This window comes from Prionailurus bengalensis, chromosome E4 (assembly GCF_016509475.1).
Source record: "Prionailurus bengalensis isolate Pbe53 chromosome E4, Fcat_Pben_1.1_paternal_pri, whole genome shotgun sequence".
Classification (NCBI taxonomy): Eukaryota; Metazoa; Chordata; class Mammalia; order Carnivora; family Felidae; genus Prionailurus; species Prionailurus bengalensis.
The window spans coordinates 10,194,304-10,210,275 of record NC_057360.1 but is presented as its reverse complement, the minus strand read 5'-3'; the positions used below and the strand labels follow the sequence as shown (position 1 = coordinate 10,210,275).

General features: G+C 53.5%; 1 protein-coding gene across 5 annotated transcripts in view; it reads right to left on the bottom strand.

Moving 5' to 3' along the window:
• The window catches only part of RCSD1 (RCSD domain containing 1), a 75,375-nt gene extending 59,895 nt beyond the window's left edge, over nucleotides 1–15,480 (bottom strand). For 2 of the 5 annotated variants that reach the window (XR_006295424.1, XM_043568685.1), the window contains exon 1: nucleotides 15,299–15,477. Coding sequence is in view for 4 of the 5 variants with exons in the window: in XM_043568685.1 (XP_043424620.1) it covers nucleotides 15,299–15,361 (63 nt within the window). In the remaining variant the exon portion in view is untranslated. Of the gene's footprint in view, nucleotides 1–14,734; nucleotides 14,864–15,298 lie in introns of those variants that run through there. The other 3 variants (XM_043568687.1, XM_043568688.1, XM_043568686.1) reach the window with 3 other exon arrangements.
• Between the last annotated feature and the right edge of the window lie 492 nt (nucleotides 15,481–15,972).

Sequence of the window (15,972 nt, the reverse complement as noted above, 5' to 3'; positions counted from 1 at the left end):
TGTGCGCTGGGACCAGATGAATAAGCCCTCGGGCGCCCCTTCGACCCTGGGAGCCCCCCTCTCCCCCACCGAGGACCTTCACTTCCCACTGAAGCCAGCCCACATTACCAGTGTTGTCTTTCCAGCCGGTGCACAGTCTAGTTTCATCCTAGCTTTCCGCCAGCCCCACCTCTGCCCATCCCCGCGTGCACGCACACTTGTGCACATGTGTGCACACACGCGCGCCCCCTTAAGAGACCCTCCGCTTCGGTCACTTGAGGTACGACTCACGGCTGCCCACGCACGTCTCTCGTTCCTCCTCGTCACATTAGCTCCTCACCACCGTTTCTTCCCTGTCCCTGCACCACAGCCACCTGCTTAAAAAAACCTTCCTCGCGGGGCGCCTGGGTGGCGCAGTCGGTTAAGCGTCCGACTTCAGCCAGGTCACGATCTCGCGGTCCGTGAGTTCGAGCCCCACGTCGGGCTCTGGGCTGATGGCTCGGAGCCTGGAGCCTGTTTCCGATTCTGTGTCTCCCTCTCTCTCTGCCCCTCCCCCGTTCATGCTCTGTCTCTCTCTGTCCCCAAAATAAATAAAAAACGTTGAAAAAAAAATTAAAAAAACAAACAAACAAAAAAAACCTTCCTCGCGTTCAGTGCCGGCTCTGAGGTCACCCCTCCCCTGAGGCCTCGTGCACAGCACCAGTCTCTGAGAAAGTCCCCCGGTCCCGTGGTCTTGTCACTTACATAACACCCTGTGCCCTGCACTTATGTGCCGATGCATCCTGTCACCTCCCACCCCCGGTAGGAAGGTGATTGAGATCCTGCCTTTATGTGTGACTCCCTCCGAGGAGGGACCGAGGCAGCACCTACTTAGTAGGCCCACTAAACACACGTGGGATGACGGACCAAGCGGCCTCTCCTGGCCGGGCCCACCTTTTCCCAACGCCAAGCACAGGACTTTACATTCACCCCTGTTTAATTTCGTTAGGTCGGTTTGGGCCCAACATCCCATCCTATATAAATCATTTTGAACTCGAATACCTCACATAGCGTGTATTAACTATCCTGGCTGGGGGTCATCTGGATTCTCCCCAGTGTTTCATCAAAGGCATTAATAAACATGTTGCGCGAAGCCAGGGCTCAGGACAGAGCCCTGTGGCCCAGCCCTGGAGACACCCCGCCGGAAAACCCTGAGGGGTGAAGTGTGGCCCCCTACACTCTGGGCAAGGTAGTTCGTCCCGCTCCGAACTCATCGTGCCGAAAAATCCTTCCTACCACAAGTAACGCAACTCTTTGAGGTTTCAAAATTTCCTGGCTGGCACATGGAAGCTCTCAATTCCTTCAACCCAGCCGGAAGCTCAGGACTGACGTCCGCTGAGAAGGGTTCTGGCTTGAGTGATGAACTTCCAAATACATCCCAGCAGTCTCTGCTCCCCAGCAGGGACCTCCCGAGCAGGTGTGGAAGGCGAGGACAGGCCAGGGGAGACGTAACCCAGGTACGTGAGAGGGAGGGAGGGGCAGAAAAGCAGTAGGATGGTCAGCCTCTCTCCTTCCCAGGTCCTGCCTCATTTCTCTGTCCTACCAGGCGAACCTACCAAACACACGTGCCGTCTCCTGTCCCCGCACCCCTTTCTTTGAAATAGAATTACTGAGCCAATGATACTCCCTTCTTCTTCCAGGCCTTGGCTGCCCTGCGAGCCTGCGGCCCGGATTTGCTGTTCCAGCACCGCCCCAAGCACCAGCCTCTCACAGAGGCCCAGGGAGATTCACCAGCGGAGGTCTGCACGCCGTGTGCCCTAACAGCCCCTCTACACACACGCTATCAGGGAGTCACGCACTCTCGGGCCGGAGGAGAACTTCAGATGTCCTCTTGTCTATCCTGGGTCCCAGCCAAAGCTGCACCAAAGGCGAGGGAGGCCGTTCTCTTAAAAGTCGACTCATTTATTCAGCAATCACGTCCAACCTACTATGAGACAGGCACTGTTCTAAGCACTTGACACAAATATGAACTCATTGAATCCTCTAACAACCCAATCGTGTAGGTACTCTATTTTTACAGATGGGAAAACCAAGGCACAGAGAGGTCACAAGCTAGTAACTGGTAAAGTCAGGACTCGAACCCAGCTGTGTGGCTCCTGCGTGGGTATTCTTAACCCTTATGCCACGTCGTTGCCTCTCCGGGAGGTGATGTGAAGCCTGCAATCCGATCTTCATTCAAAAGGGTGCGTTGAATACATACTGTGCTGATTGTAGGCTACTAGGGTCAACGATGAGGATTCTTAGAGCTTACCGCTTAGTTGAAGAGATAAGGGAGCGTGCTTTAAAAAGAAAGCATGGTAGGGGCGCCTGGGTGGCTCAGTCAGGCTGAGGGTCCGACTTCAGCTCAGGTCACGATCTCTCAGTCCGTGAGTTCGAGCCCCGCGTCGGGCTCTGTGCTAACAAACAGCTCAGAGCCTGGAGCCTGCTTCAGATTCTTTATCTCTCTCTCTCTCTCCCCCTCCCCTGCTCATGCTCTGCCTCTCTCTGTCTCTCAAAAACAAGTAAATGTTAAAAAAAAGAAGAAAGAAAGCATGGTAGAATTGGAAAACATTTTCCTTATGACCATTACACAGACCAGGATCTTTTTTTTTTTTTTTTATTAAAAAAAATTTTTTTTTTCAACGTTTATTTATTTTTGGGACAGAGAGAGACAGAGCATGAACGGGGGAGGGCCAGAGAGAGAGGGAGACACAGAATCGGAAGCAGGCTCCAGGCTCTGAGCCATCAGCCCAGAGCCCGACGAGGGGCTCGAACTCACGGACCGCGAGATCGTGACCTGAGCTGAAGTCGGACGCTTAACCGACTGCGCCACCCAGGCGCCCCGACCAGGATCTTTTTTATGCATCTGCCGGCCTTCAGGGGAAGTCTTAGCTCTGTTCATAGACGCCAATAGGCCCTTCTTTGCACTCCCTCTGCCGCCTCCCATTAGGCAAAGAGAACACCGGAACTTTCTTACAGAAGACACGCTCAGGGATGTTACAATTTTTCACAATATCCACGTAACAAATATTAATAACCATGCCACCATGACTTTATATCCATGGGATGTTTTAATGTTCCGAGGCAGCTTCATAATTTTTTTTTCCATCACACATGATCTTACTTCCTTCTCAAATGAACCCACTAAGGTAGGTAAAGTGGGCACAAGCTTTACAGACGGAGGTACCAACCAGGACCTGAAAGCTACTTACTGACTGTGGACCCGGAACTCAGGTTTCGTGGTTTACCCGTCCACACAGCATCCCTGTTGGCCTGTCCCAAATGCGGTGCTCAGAAAAGGAAACCCAAGGGGGAACCGAGGGCAGAGGGTGGCCTGTTGCTACCATTGCCTTCAAATTCCACCTCCTGATTCCAGTGATATTTGCAGGCTTTCGCTCACCCCTTCCTTAGACACAGAAGGAAGGGCTCATGGGAAAAATTGTAATTCTGCGTGTCTTGTAACTACATGCGGGGAAAAAAAAGCACAGCTTCCCTGTTCCCTATGGGGGAGCGTTTCCGAGCCAGCAAGGGTGGCTGCAAGCAGTGACTCTTGGTGGCACAGTCTGTGGAATTGGCTGCTCCGGGACTAAGATGTTTGAGAAACTTTTTGATTCTACCTTTTTTTTTTTCTTGTAACCTCTTTATTCTTTTTTTAATGTTTATTTTATTTTTGAGAGAAAGACAGAGTGCCAGAGGGGGAGGGGAATAGAGAAAGGGAGGCAGAATCCGAAGCAGGCTGCAGGCTCTGTGCTATCAGCACAGAGCCTGATGGGGGGCTCGAACTCACGAACCGTGAGAACGCCACCTAAGCCAGAGTCTGACGCTTAACTGACTGAGCCACGCGGGCGCCCCTAACTCATTTATTCTTCGAGAAACACTATATAAACAGTTGCACCTAATGGCTCATGTTTTATTTCACTGATACCGTGTTCCTACAGAAACGGGGTATGTGTGTTGGCCCCATGACTTTCCCTCCAAACCCACCCGCCGCTCCGAATCACGCTCCAAAGCACGAAGGGGAATTAAAATCACTGAAAACATTCTTTGTGTTGGCGAAGCAGGTTTCGTTTTCATCGGGAAGAACATCTCCAGCCACGAGGTGTGTAAGTCCCCAGGGAATGAGTATGAGAGGCACAGGTAAGTGTTCTTCCCCAGGCTTCACACCTTTGCCAGCGTGAAAGACTCGGTCTTCCTTCCAGACCCAGTTCACGGATCATCTCGTCTCCTCTGGAAGTCCTGTAAGACCCCAAGGCACACGGACGGTGTTCACGACACATTCCTAACTCTTCTCATTCCCGGCCCATGGGGGCACGTGGGAGGATCGCTCTTCCCCACTCCTGGGGTTGAGTGTGGCTGTACGGCCAGAGCCAGGGCCAGTGCCAGTCCTCTAGAACTTTCCTTCCCTCTGCCAGGACAACTGACAATGTTCCATATGGAAGTTGCTCCGTCAGCCTGGATCGCGGAGGGAGGACAAGGACACGGAGCAGAACCCCCAGCCCAACTCTTTTTTTTTTTTTTTTTTTAATGTTTATTCATTTTCGAAAGACAGAGAGAGACAGAGCACAAGCAGGGGTGGGCGGACAGAGAGGGGGACACAGAATCGGAAGCAGGCTCCAGGCTCCGAGCTGTCAGCCCAGAGCCCGACGCGGGGCTCGAACTCACGGACCGCGAGATCATGACCTGAGCTGAAGCCGGACGCTCAACCGACTGAGCCACCCAGGCGCCCCTACCCCACCCCAACGCCTAACCGACACGTAGCGTGAGAGAAAGAAACCTTTGCTGTCTTCAGCCGCTAAGACTGTGGCATTGCACTTTACAGACACACACTAGCCTGTCCTGACCATTACCTGTCATCACGTGTGACACCAAACTGCTTACTCACTGCCTTTACAGAGCCAATCAAATTGTTTTGTATCATTTCTTCCATCTCTGCGCCCTCTCCACTTCCAAACTCTACGGATCTTGAGAGCAGGTATTGCGTCTTGTTAATTTCCATTTGGTAGCCACTCAAAACATGTCCCCAACTCAGTGAATAAAGGGAAGAATAATGAACAGGTAGCTGATAACAGAATATCAAATGACATCACATAAAATGCAATTTTATCATCTTGTTGGCACAATCCTTTCTGAATGTGGAGTTGATCCTGGATAATCTTAAGTGGCTCCTCCCAGCCAGCTAATACCACACTTATCTCATTGGAAAGAGACCAGACCAGGGGGAGATAATCTTTATAGCTCCATGGCAATGTCCCATGGCACCCTGTGGACCTCGTCTCCCAACTGTGGCTCTGACCAGAAAGAGATGTGGCTGCGATCCACCCCGATGTGGGTCTTGCTACCCAAGAGGCAGGAAATTGGTCACACAACAGATATCAACAAATATTCACTGGTAATTCACTCAAGGGCAGTGACAGAGGCGGTATTGTCCCAATGTGGCTTGCAATGACCAAGGATTCACCCTGCCAATCCCCAAGTCCCCTGCCCCTAGAACGGACAGCAAGTTGCCCGCTGTAGTGAGCTACGCGGCACCCTCCAAGAAGATATGATCACTCCACGGTCTCTGGAACCTGGGAATGTTACCTCGTTTAGTAAAAGGGTATTGATTCTGAGATGGGGAACTTCCCCTGGATTATCAGTGTGGGCCCTAAATCCAATGACACATGTCCTTACGAGAGACACACAGAGGAGAAGGTAACCTGAACGTGAGGCAAAGATTGCAGTGGCCACAAGCCAAGGAAGCCGGCGCCTGCCAGGAGCTGGAAGAGGCGGGGAACAGACTCCCCTGAGCCTCCTTAGGGAATGTGGCCCTGGGACACCAATTGCAGCCATCCGGCCTCCAGAACCCAGAGGATACATCCCTGCTGTTTTAAGCCACCTCGTTTGCAGCCACGTTGTGGCAGTCCCAGCAAACTCTTCTATCTGCCATCTCCACGGGCTCTGGACCCCCACGTGGGCAGCACTCGGGCGCTTTGCTGTCGCCTGGGCGTCGGCAGCTCTCGGGGCCTCCCATTCGTCGCCCCTGAAAACACAGGGGCTTGGAACCTGGTTCTTCTCCCGCATACTTCACTTCAGGGGAGGGGAGGGGATTTGGGCACGACTGGGAAACAGGGGCCAGGGGCTCTCCCAGGAAGACCCCTCGAGGGAGGCTAGAAGAACAAGGAATAGCACTGCCCCTGGGGGGGTTGGGCCTCCAAGCACACCCCCCCCCCCCAATCTCTGCGCTCCTGGGTTAGAACAATGACAATAAAAGCTGTTCCTGTCCCTGTCTCTCCCAGAGTTAATGGTGCTTGCTGGGTATGACCTAGGAAACTGAGCACCGCTGCCTGCACGTAGACCATACACAGAACTGGGGAGGCAAGAAAGGAATTACGAGCTGATTTCAACACACGGATGTGCAGCGCCCTGTACAAGGGAAGTTCCTGTGCCGAGCACCCAGAGTCCTTCGGCGGAGGTCTGACTTTGCCACTAACTGATTTTTTTTTTTTAGTGTTTATTTTATTTTTGAGAGACAGAGAGAGACAGCATGAGCGGGAGAGGGCAGAGAGAGAGAGAGAGAGAGGGAGACCCAGAATATGAGGCAGGCTCCAGGCTCTGAGCTGTCAGCCCAGAGCCCCACGCGGGGCTCGAACTCACAGACCGCGAGATCATGACCTGAGCCGAAGTCGGTCGATTAACCAACTGAGCCACCCAGGTGCCCCGCAACTAACTGATTTTAAGCATGACCATCGGTCAAGCATTTCTGTTTAGCTTCCTCATGTTTAAAATGGACGGAATAGGGACACCTGGGTGGCTCAGTCGGTTAAGTGTCTGACAAGATCAAGTCACGATCTTGTGGTTTTGTGGGTTCAAGCCCCGCGCTGGGTTCTGCACCGGCAGCGTGAAGCCTGCTTGGGATTCTCTTTCTCTCCCCCTGTGTCTGCCCCTCACTCACTCTCTCTCTCTCTCTCTCTCTCTCTCTCTCTCTGAAAATAAAGGTTAAAAAATTTAAAAATAAATAAATAAAATGAACAGAACGGGAGAGATTGCTAACAGTCCTTCTTGCTCTCAAAACCCTAAGCCCTAAAATTGAATTTTTATTTAAACTTCCTTTTTTTTTTTTTTTTTTGGCCATAGACGCTTAGGCTAGTTTCACCCAGAGATACAGCTGGAACCTTTTGCAAATCTTTCCGATATGTAGCAAGGTCTCAGAGTAAATCTCTGCCCGACCTTTAAGGCCCCGGGCCTAGCCACCTGGCCTCCACTGTATGCTGGCCCTGAGCTGAAGGAGTGGCCAGGCCGAGGGGCCTGTGGTCTCCCCGTGAGCACACAGGCACTGTGGGGGCGGTCAGAGCCTCTCCAGTGCAGGACAAAGAACAGGGGCCAATGGGGGGGCTGGCTCTTCCAGACTACCGTCACCTTCTAGACATAACTGGATCACACTGACGAAAACAGATGTGGTGGGTCTTTATGAGGACTAAAAAAGGATAAACTTAGGCAAAACCTCTATTTTAGTAGGCACTCCCACACTGACATCGATGTGGTTGCTCAGAACTTCTCCCTGATCCATCAAAACATACCTCAAAAGCAAGACGAGCCAGAGACCCAAAGCCTGGGAATGTATTTTGCGGGGGGAGGGAGGGTGTGTGACGTGGGGCCACCCCCTCATGCTGGCAGAGCTGTCCCTTTAGCTCATGTGCTGGGCGAGGGTCTGCAGGGGAGGCCCCGAGGGCGCCTGAAGCCCTGGGTGGCATATTGTGACACGTAAATTCTTAGTGACCTCTGCTGTGGGTGCTGGGCTTTCGTAATAGCAGCCACAAGCTCAGCTTCCTGTTTCTGTTGTGCTGTGTGGCTGGGTCCGGCCGGGGCGATGCACATGCTCGGCTGCTGCTGGGCCCACCTCGCCTGTCCCTGTGCTGCCCTGGGCCAAAGGTAAATGCTGGTTTTCTAGAACATGCACACGCTGTGCGGCCACAACAGCCACAGTGGGAAGAATGAGAGGGGTTGCAGGTAGAGGTGTGAATGGACAAGGAGGTTTTTTGTGAGCCTGGTTATTCCCAGAAGCCTTTTCTTTTTTCTTTTCTTTTCTTTTCTTTTCTTTTTTCTTTTCCTTTTCTCTTCTCTTTTTCTTTCTTTCTTTCTTTCTTTCTTTCTTTCTTTCTTTCTTTCTTTTTCTCTTTTTTTTCTTCAAAGTTTATTCATTTTTGAGAGAGACAGAGCGTGAGCAGGGGAGGGGCAGAGAGAGAGAGGGAGACACAGCATCTGAAGCAGGCTCCGGGCACAGAGCCCGACGCGGGGCTCAAACTCACAAACCGTGAGATCATGACCTGAGCCGAAGTCAGACGCTTCACGGAGTGAGCCACCCAGGTGCCCCGTCCCAGAGGCCTCTTTCTGTCGGGGAAGGAAAGAGGGCCGTGGGGGTGACTTCTGGTGAGCCTGACCAAAGGCATTCCCCTGGGGCCCGCAGCCCGTTTCATATGGATTTCCTCAGCAAGAGTGTGTAGGTGCAGGCCTGGGGCACAGCACGCTCGTCACTGGGTTGAAAGCCCCATGGCTGAGCACCCCCAGGGCCGCCAGGAGGCTGCACCTTTGTGGGGGGATCCCCGGCAGAGGAAGCAAGTTTTCTCTGGCTCCCATTAGAGAGGCTGCCTTTGAACTCCTACACACCTGAGACCTTACCAAGACACTATCTTGAATTTTTTTTTTATGTTATGTCATGTGTGTACATCTTGTCTCCCCAAATAGAAGAGAGCTCCTTTAAGGCGGGAACTGTAAGTTACATTTCTCTGTAACCCCATCCTGTCCCCCAACTGCAAATACCTTTATCTCGCTTTATCCTCCAGGAACGAACGGCAGGTGGTTCCCCAGGCACACCACGCTGTTTCGAGCACCAAACACTTGGCTCTTGTCACTTCCTCTCACTGGAACACTTGTCCCAATTTTGTGCACCAAGACTCCTACTCATGTCTCAAGACTCAACTTAGAAACGGTCTGTCACAGGAAGTCCCCCTGAATTCAGGCCAGGTGCGTCGCCTCTCCTGGGTGCTTGGGAGCTCAAACCTCAGTTCTGCACTGTTGGGTGCTCGCCCTGCCCCCAGACCTGAGTTCTGCAAGGCTGGGCGGGGTGAGGCGTTTATCTTTGTGCCCCCAGTGCCTGGCCTGATTAAAGAGCGAGGGTGTGGTGTCCTGTGAATTGGTAGGGATCGATTACAGAACATCCAGTCTGGGAAAGAGCTGTGATTGCTACCCCGAGGCCAGGAGGGTGGTCCTGATATGGCACAAGCAGGTTCCGAACAAAAGGCTGGGGACGTCTGGCGATGCAGACACTTAGTTTCATGAAGTGGTATCGCTTTTGTGCTGAAACTGACGATCACACTTCTCAAGGCTTAGGCTGCAGTCCTCCCCAGACGAGAGAAGCATTGCTGTTGGCTTTCCAAAGGTCCAACAGCAACCTCAGTGTCTCGGCTTCCTCCCTTACGATGGGGGGGGGGGGGGCGCGCGGGGAGAGGGGTGAAGGGGCGCGGAGGGGGGACAGCGAGAGATGGTTTCATTCCACCCACAGCCTTGAGATGTTTCAATTGTAGTGAGTGGAGTAGGGCTGGTCAAGCTGGCTGCAAACCTACAACTACTAGAGGAAGGCAGGGCTGCCTTCAGACTTCTCTGGAACCAAAATGCTTTCCCCTGTGGCCCTGATAAGATTACCGGGCTGCTGAGCCGCCAGCGTTCAGATTTCCCACGGAACCGCTCGCCTTGCCCAGAGGAGGCTCCCTGCGGATCAGGCTCTGAAACCTGACTCCCTCCCAGGAATGCACACTCACCCCTCCTGTGATCGGGCCTGGGCCCTTCCAGTTCGACTGCCCCAAGTTCCCGCTGTTACTGCAGCCCCTTGAATGAAAGGTGTCAGCTAAGTGGAAGCCAGTGTAACTTTGTGGGTCCCACAGAGCACCTGGGAGCCAGAGAGGAATGTGGGGCTATGGGGGCATGCCCACAAGTCCTCCGAGCTAAACGCCAGCTTCCAGAGGCCATGCGGTCCCTGATTATGACCCATAAACTCCAGCCAGCAGCCAACATACGGCTCAGTGAGAGGGGGAGTCCAAAACCAGCAAAGGCTGTTGGTGAAATTGTGGTTAAAAAAAAAATATATGGAATGAAATAAAAAAAAATCAGTGAAAAAGCAGGTTACAAACGGAATACGTTAAATATACAGGCACACACACACGTACACACACACTCTGTACCTCCCTCTTTCTCTTGTCATCGTGCTGCTGATAGTCTGCAAGGATAAAAGATATGACAGCCCCACGGGTGACATTTCAAACACAAGCTCCAGTATGCAATAAATGCTCAGTAAATACGGAATAAATGGACGAATAACCAAGAGTATCTGGGAAGGACGTGGAGTTGCCTCAGAGAAAAGGGCTCATTAACTGTCTCCATCTAAATTAGAAGTCCATTGTTTGTTCAGTGGCAATAAAGTTTAATGGTCCCAGACTAAATCTTTCATTTGTTCAACAAAATAGACATATGGCCGTGGGAGATAAGTTTAATTTTCCCGTGTCTACTATTAGTTGAACACGTGAAGCATTTAGTCTGTAAAAATTAAACTTTTTGCAAGCACTCTCAGGCTATTTGATAGGGCCTGCAACTTATATTTAAACAACTAAGGATATTAATTTAACGTAGATGTCCTAACTCTCCAGCTCTTTCTTTACTATATAATTCTCTCTTCTGGGCTCCTATCCACAGCGATGTCACCTATGATCTCTTCTAAAAATGAATCGCATTTGCGTCTTGGGAGGCCTGTATTTCTCATGGAGTGCTGGGCATCTCAAAACCAATATACCTGAACCTTGCTTTAAAAAAAAAAAAATCCCATTGGGGCGCCTGGGTGGCTCAGGCAGTTAGGCGTCCGACTTCGGTTCAGGTCATGATCTCGCGGTTTGTGAGTTTGAGCCCGGCACCAGGTTCCACGCTGACAGCTCAGAGCCTGGAGCCTGCTTCCGATTCTGTGTCTCCCTCTCTCTCTCTCTCTGCCTCTCCCCTGCTCATAGTCTGTCTCTGTCTCTCAAAAATAAATAAATGTAAAAAAAAAAAAAATTAAAACAAATAAGATTAAATTACAAAATCCGATCTCTCTCCCATCATCAATCATTTATTTATTTCCTCGTTCAAAAACCATTTACGGTCTGTTGGGCCTTCCAGGGAGAGGGCCAGGTGGGCAGGCAGTTCCAAGTCGGCCTAGGACTCTAATGCAGCTTGAATAAAGTGCTCTGAGAGCTCGGTCGACGACCCTGGGGGCACCTGGGAAGGCTTCCCAAGGCGGAGACACTGGAGCCGTGGACAGAGAGGTCAAGGAGTTCCCTGTTGCTGTTAATTCATTTCCCAAGCAAACTTGTCTTGAGAAATGAGATGATTATACTTCTAGGCACTGTGCTAACTGAGCTCACACACAGACGTCAATTCTCATTTCTCCTTCAACACGGGGTCTTCACTCCTGCTTCGTTTCCATCCTTTTTGTCTCTCGAAGTCAGACTCTGGGCGTGGACCCTCAGAGAAGCTTCTCAGCCTACTTCCCCTGCTCACTCAATGAACTGGCATTTCTGCCACCTCATCCCTGCAACCTCCGGGCCGCCATCTTGCTAAACGCCCGGCAGTTTCCTACTGTCCATGGAGCAGAGCCCGGGGCCATCCACTACCTGGCCTTTGAGGCCTGCAGCTGGCCTCTGTCTGAATTAGAAAAAGGCACCCCTTTGGGGGCACAGCGAGACAAGGAGACTTTGTGTGAAGAGAAAGTAACCCCTTCCTCCAGATGGCTTGGATTCCAGCTCCCACTCACCCACTTGGCCAGCATCCACTATACTTGGAGGCCCTGTGGTTTTTATCTTATTACTTTCATTTTTTTTTTTTTCTCTCTCACTGCTTCCCTACCTTCCTCTCCAGCCAACTGGCCTACTTTCCTGAACAAAGCTGGCATGTTCTCCCTGTACCCATTCCTTATGCCTTCTCCTCCTCACCACCCACCCTGCTTTCAAGGCTTCTGTCAAGTCTCACCTCGAAATATCGGAATACTGTAGCACTTAACGATCTGCAGTAGTCATTCATTTGGCATTCACCCATCTGAAAATTGCGTCCACGACGGGGTCTAGTAAGTCCCATCTCCCCTACCGGACTGTGTGTGAGCTTTTAAAACCCATCTTTATCTTGTTTCTTCCAGAGGGCTTAATGAGGGCTGAAGTAATGATTGAGACTGTCAATAATGGGAACAGTGACTTAAAAAAAGAAAACGTTCGCCAAAGACTTCTAATAGGCAAGTGGGTTCTAGAGAATGAATGTTGAGTCAGCCCTGTTGGTCTGACTTGAATTCCTAATGCAGCTAATATAACTCAGTTTCTCCCCAAGTATAGTGGTGCCTTCAAGCTCAAAAGGGAGTCTCATCTCTCAAAAGAGGGTTTTACTCTGCGAGTTGGCAGGAGTTGCCAAACCCCACTCCTGCATACCATGACCCCCCACAAAAAGTTTACTTCCTGGTTCAGAACTGTCACTTCCCCAGCCTCTCGGTTTCCTCTTTACTTCCTTTTCCAGGGCCCGCAGTCCAAGTTCTTTTTTTCAGTCGTTTTGACAAAGAAACTTCAAAAGCAGGGCACGCTGACAGACTTCCTGGCTAGCTGAGCAATTCCTCTCATCCCCCCCTCACCCCCCACACCCCCCATCTTGGTGAGATTCGCCCATCAGTAACTACACTACGCATCTCTGGAGCCGGGAGGGGGGGCACAGAGAGGGGGGCTCCCCCCCCCCAACCCCGGCCCCAAGGCACACAGGAAGTTGCTCAGGTGAGAATTTCAGGGTCTCCCCGCCCCCCCCCCCCGCCCCTCCCCGCACACCATTCCTTCCTCAGCTGAGGGAGAAGAGAGTGTCTCTGCGGAAGGAGTCCCTCTATCTCTTCCCAGAACAAAGTTCACACACGCGTTTGGCCCTCAAGCGGCAACATGCTTTTAAGCCTAAAGCGTGCTTTGCTCTTATCCCCAGTCCATTTCTGCGAGAAATGAGCCAGGTCCTACATCATATTGAACCTCTAGCCTAGGGCCTGAGGCCCCCTGTACTCTCCCAGAGGAGGGAACCCACTTTTTAACATTTTTAATGTCTATTTATTTTTGAGAGAGAGAGAGAGAGAGAGAGAGAGAGAGAGAGAGAGAGAGCACGAGTGGGTGAGGGGCAGAGAGAGAGAGGGAGCCACAGAATTACAGCCACAGCGGGCTCCAGGCTCTGAGCTGTCGGCACAGAGCTTGACACGGGGCTCAAACTCAGGAACCGTGAAATCACGACCTGAGTGGAAGTTGACTGAGCCACCCAGGTGCCCCTGAGGGAACCCACTTCTCAAGCAACTTCTTTCTCTAGGAGCTTTCATTCACCCTGCCTGACCACCCAGGCGCCCCCGGGGGGTGGGGGGAGGGGGGGGCGTCTCCCTCCTCGGCCCGGAGCTACCCTGATCTGCCCTGAGGCCGTATCGGGGAAAAGAATCCCGAGGCCGACCGTGAACACCACCTGCTGAGCTTTGCCGAGAGTTCCCGGCCACCACCCTTCCGCAGCCCAGATCTGCCTGAGTTTCCCCGACTTGCAAATGCTTCTACGGAGGGTCCATCCCACACTCTGCAGGCTCCCTGAAGACGATCCCTGTTCCCTGAAGACCACCGGTCGAGCGGCATGCCGGAACGCGGGATGCCTGCTCCATACAGACCCACAGCCCTGCAGAGAAGTCACAGAGGCAGGCCCAGCAGAGAGTCTAGCTTAGGACAGCCACCCAGGGCTCCTGGGTCTGTGAGTTGATTGTCGCTGCCAGCCTCAGGAGGAACAGTTTTCGTTTTGAACATGGGTGGGAGTGGCACCCCTGGCAGGCGCACTTCCAGCGGTGAATGTGGGTGGGAATCACCTTAGAAGCCACGTAACATTTGCACCTTCTCCTTTCGTCGTTTTCGAAAGCCCTGTCCTGCTAAGATTGGCTGCGGGCTGAAGGTCAGGTCTCCGTTTCAAGGGGGAAATCTACGGACGCCTCCAAATGTGGCCAAGGGAGGGACCGGGGAATCCAGCGGGCATTCCTGCACAGGACAGCGGCGCCTGGACCCCACGGAGGCCGGAACAGCGCCAGGAAAGACCCACGCACAGAAGGGAGCCGCGGAGAGCCTCCCCCGGGGTGCGCCCCCCCCCCCACGCGGCCGGCACACCTCAGACGGCGGGGACACGCAGGGGACTCGCGCGTGTATCAGAAACGGTGCCATTTCACTGCCCACGACGGGGGCTTCCCGGAAAGTTCTGAAAGGACATGCGACAGACTGGGGCTTGACAAGCAAGAGGACTCTCTGTAAGAGGCCAGTCTGCAGTGGAAAAGGGAAGCCCACAGGCGGGCACAGAAGTGCCTCGCGTCGCCTGTTCTGTTTCCCTTTTCGGTACCCGTCCGCTCTGCAGATTCGGGGGCTTCGGCCTCCGTGCGAGTGTTCGCCCACGCGGTCGCCCGTTTACGCAGTCGGCTGCACCGCGCTCTTGGATTCTGAAGCCGGGAGGTCCACACCCCACACCTGGAGCCCCCGGACGGGACCCTCGACCTCCCCCACCCCCCCCCCCCACTCCGCGCGCTCCCTCTCGGGTCCCCCCGCCGCCCCGGGGGGGGGGTGTCTCCCGGGGAGCACGGGGCGCTCCGGGGCGCGTCCACCCTCCCCTGGGGGGCGGCCGCAGCCCCGCGCCCCCAGCCCTGCGCCCGGGGCTTTACCTCCATGGCCTCCAGGTGCCGGCTCCGCGGCGGCCGCGCTCGCTGTCCGCTCGGCTCCCCGCGCCCGCCGGGCCGGGGCTGCGGCGCGCAGGGCAAGGGGGCGGCGGCGCGCCGGCTGCCTCGCTCGGGACTGCGGGCGGCCCGGCCCTGCGCGAGAGCACGAGGGAGGGGGGAGGCCGGGGGTGGGGGGAGGGGGGAAGGGGTGGGGAGCGGGGGAGGGAGGCCGGCGATCAGGGTTTAAATTTAGACGCAAATCTAAACAGATACTGTCCCCTCCCAGGGCAGGACTCGGGCGAGGGAGCCGCGACTCCATTAATCTGCCCAAACATGGGGATGGGACAACCGCCTGGCCCCTCTTCCTCGCGAAGTTTCCGCCGGACCCCGGTCTCTGCCCGGGTCCCAGCCCTTTTCAGGGCTCCTTTCACATGCCTTTTTCTGGCTCTAAAAGTTAAAGTTGTTCTTCTATTCCTTTCCTCTCCCCTCTTTTCTGTTTCTTTTACGTGCATCCTTGTTGCTTTCGTCCTTTCTTTTTTTTTTTTTGAAATTATTGCATTCATGTCATACCTGGGTTTCCTGGCGTTCTGGCGTGGGAGCGAGAGGACTGTGGAGGCGTCTGTGCTCTCTCATGGCCCCAGACGGGAGCTGTGGCAACGCTCAGTGTGGCACCGACAGGACCACCTTTCCTATTTTCATCGCCTTTCTTTTCCACGTGCACAGTCACATTTTCAGGAAACCGCTATCAGTCTATCCGTCTCTCATCTGTGTATAGGGCGGGGTGGGGGGGGGAGGGGGAGGGTTGGGGAGGAAGGACAAGAAATCCAAGCAAAGATTTTCAGGTTCCCTGTGGCGTGAAATCTTTTTCTTTTCCCCTGATTAGACTGATGCATTGGATTCTGTGGGAATTTCAGCTCCCACAAGCTGCTTGCTAAAGGGCCTTTTCCCGTTCCTGTTAAATAGAGTAAAGGCCAAGATCCTGAACATCCGATTCCCAGAAGACCCAGCATAGCAGCCCTCCCCCAGCGCTGTCCCAGCCCTCTGGGCAGCCAAGAGGCTGGAAGATGAGGAGGCCACATCGGAGGGATGTGGGACCTGGAATCTGCTACCAGCTTGTATACTGGCCACCGGCCCCAGGTGCCCCTTCTGGATCCCTCCTCCCAGGACAGAGAGAAGAGGGGACATGGGTGCAGGGATTATGGGGGGGGGGGGATTGGCTGGCAGGGAGGGAGGCCTCCTGTCCT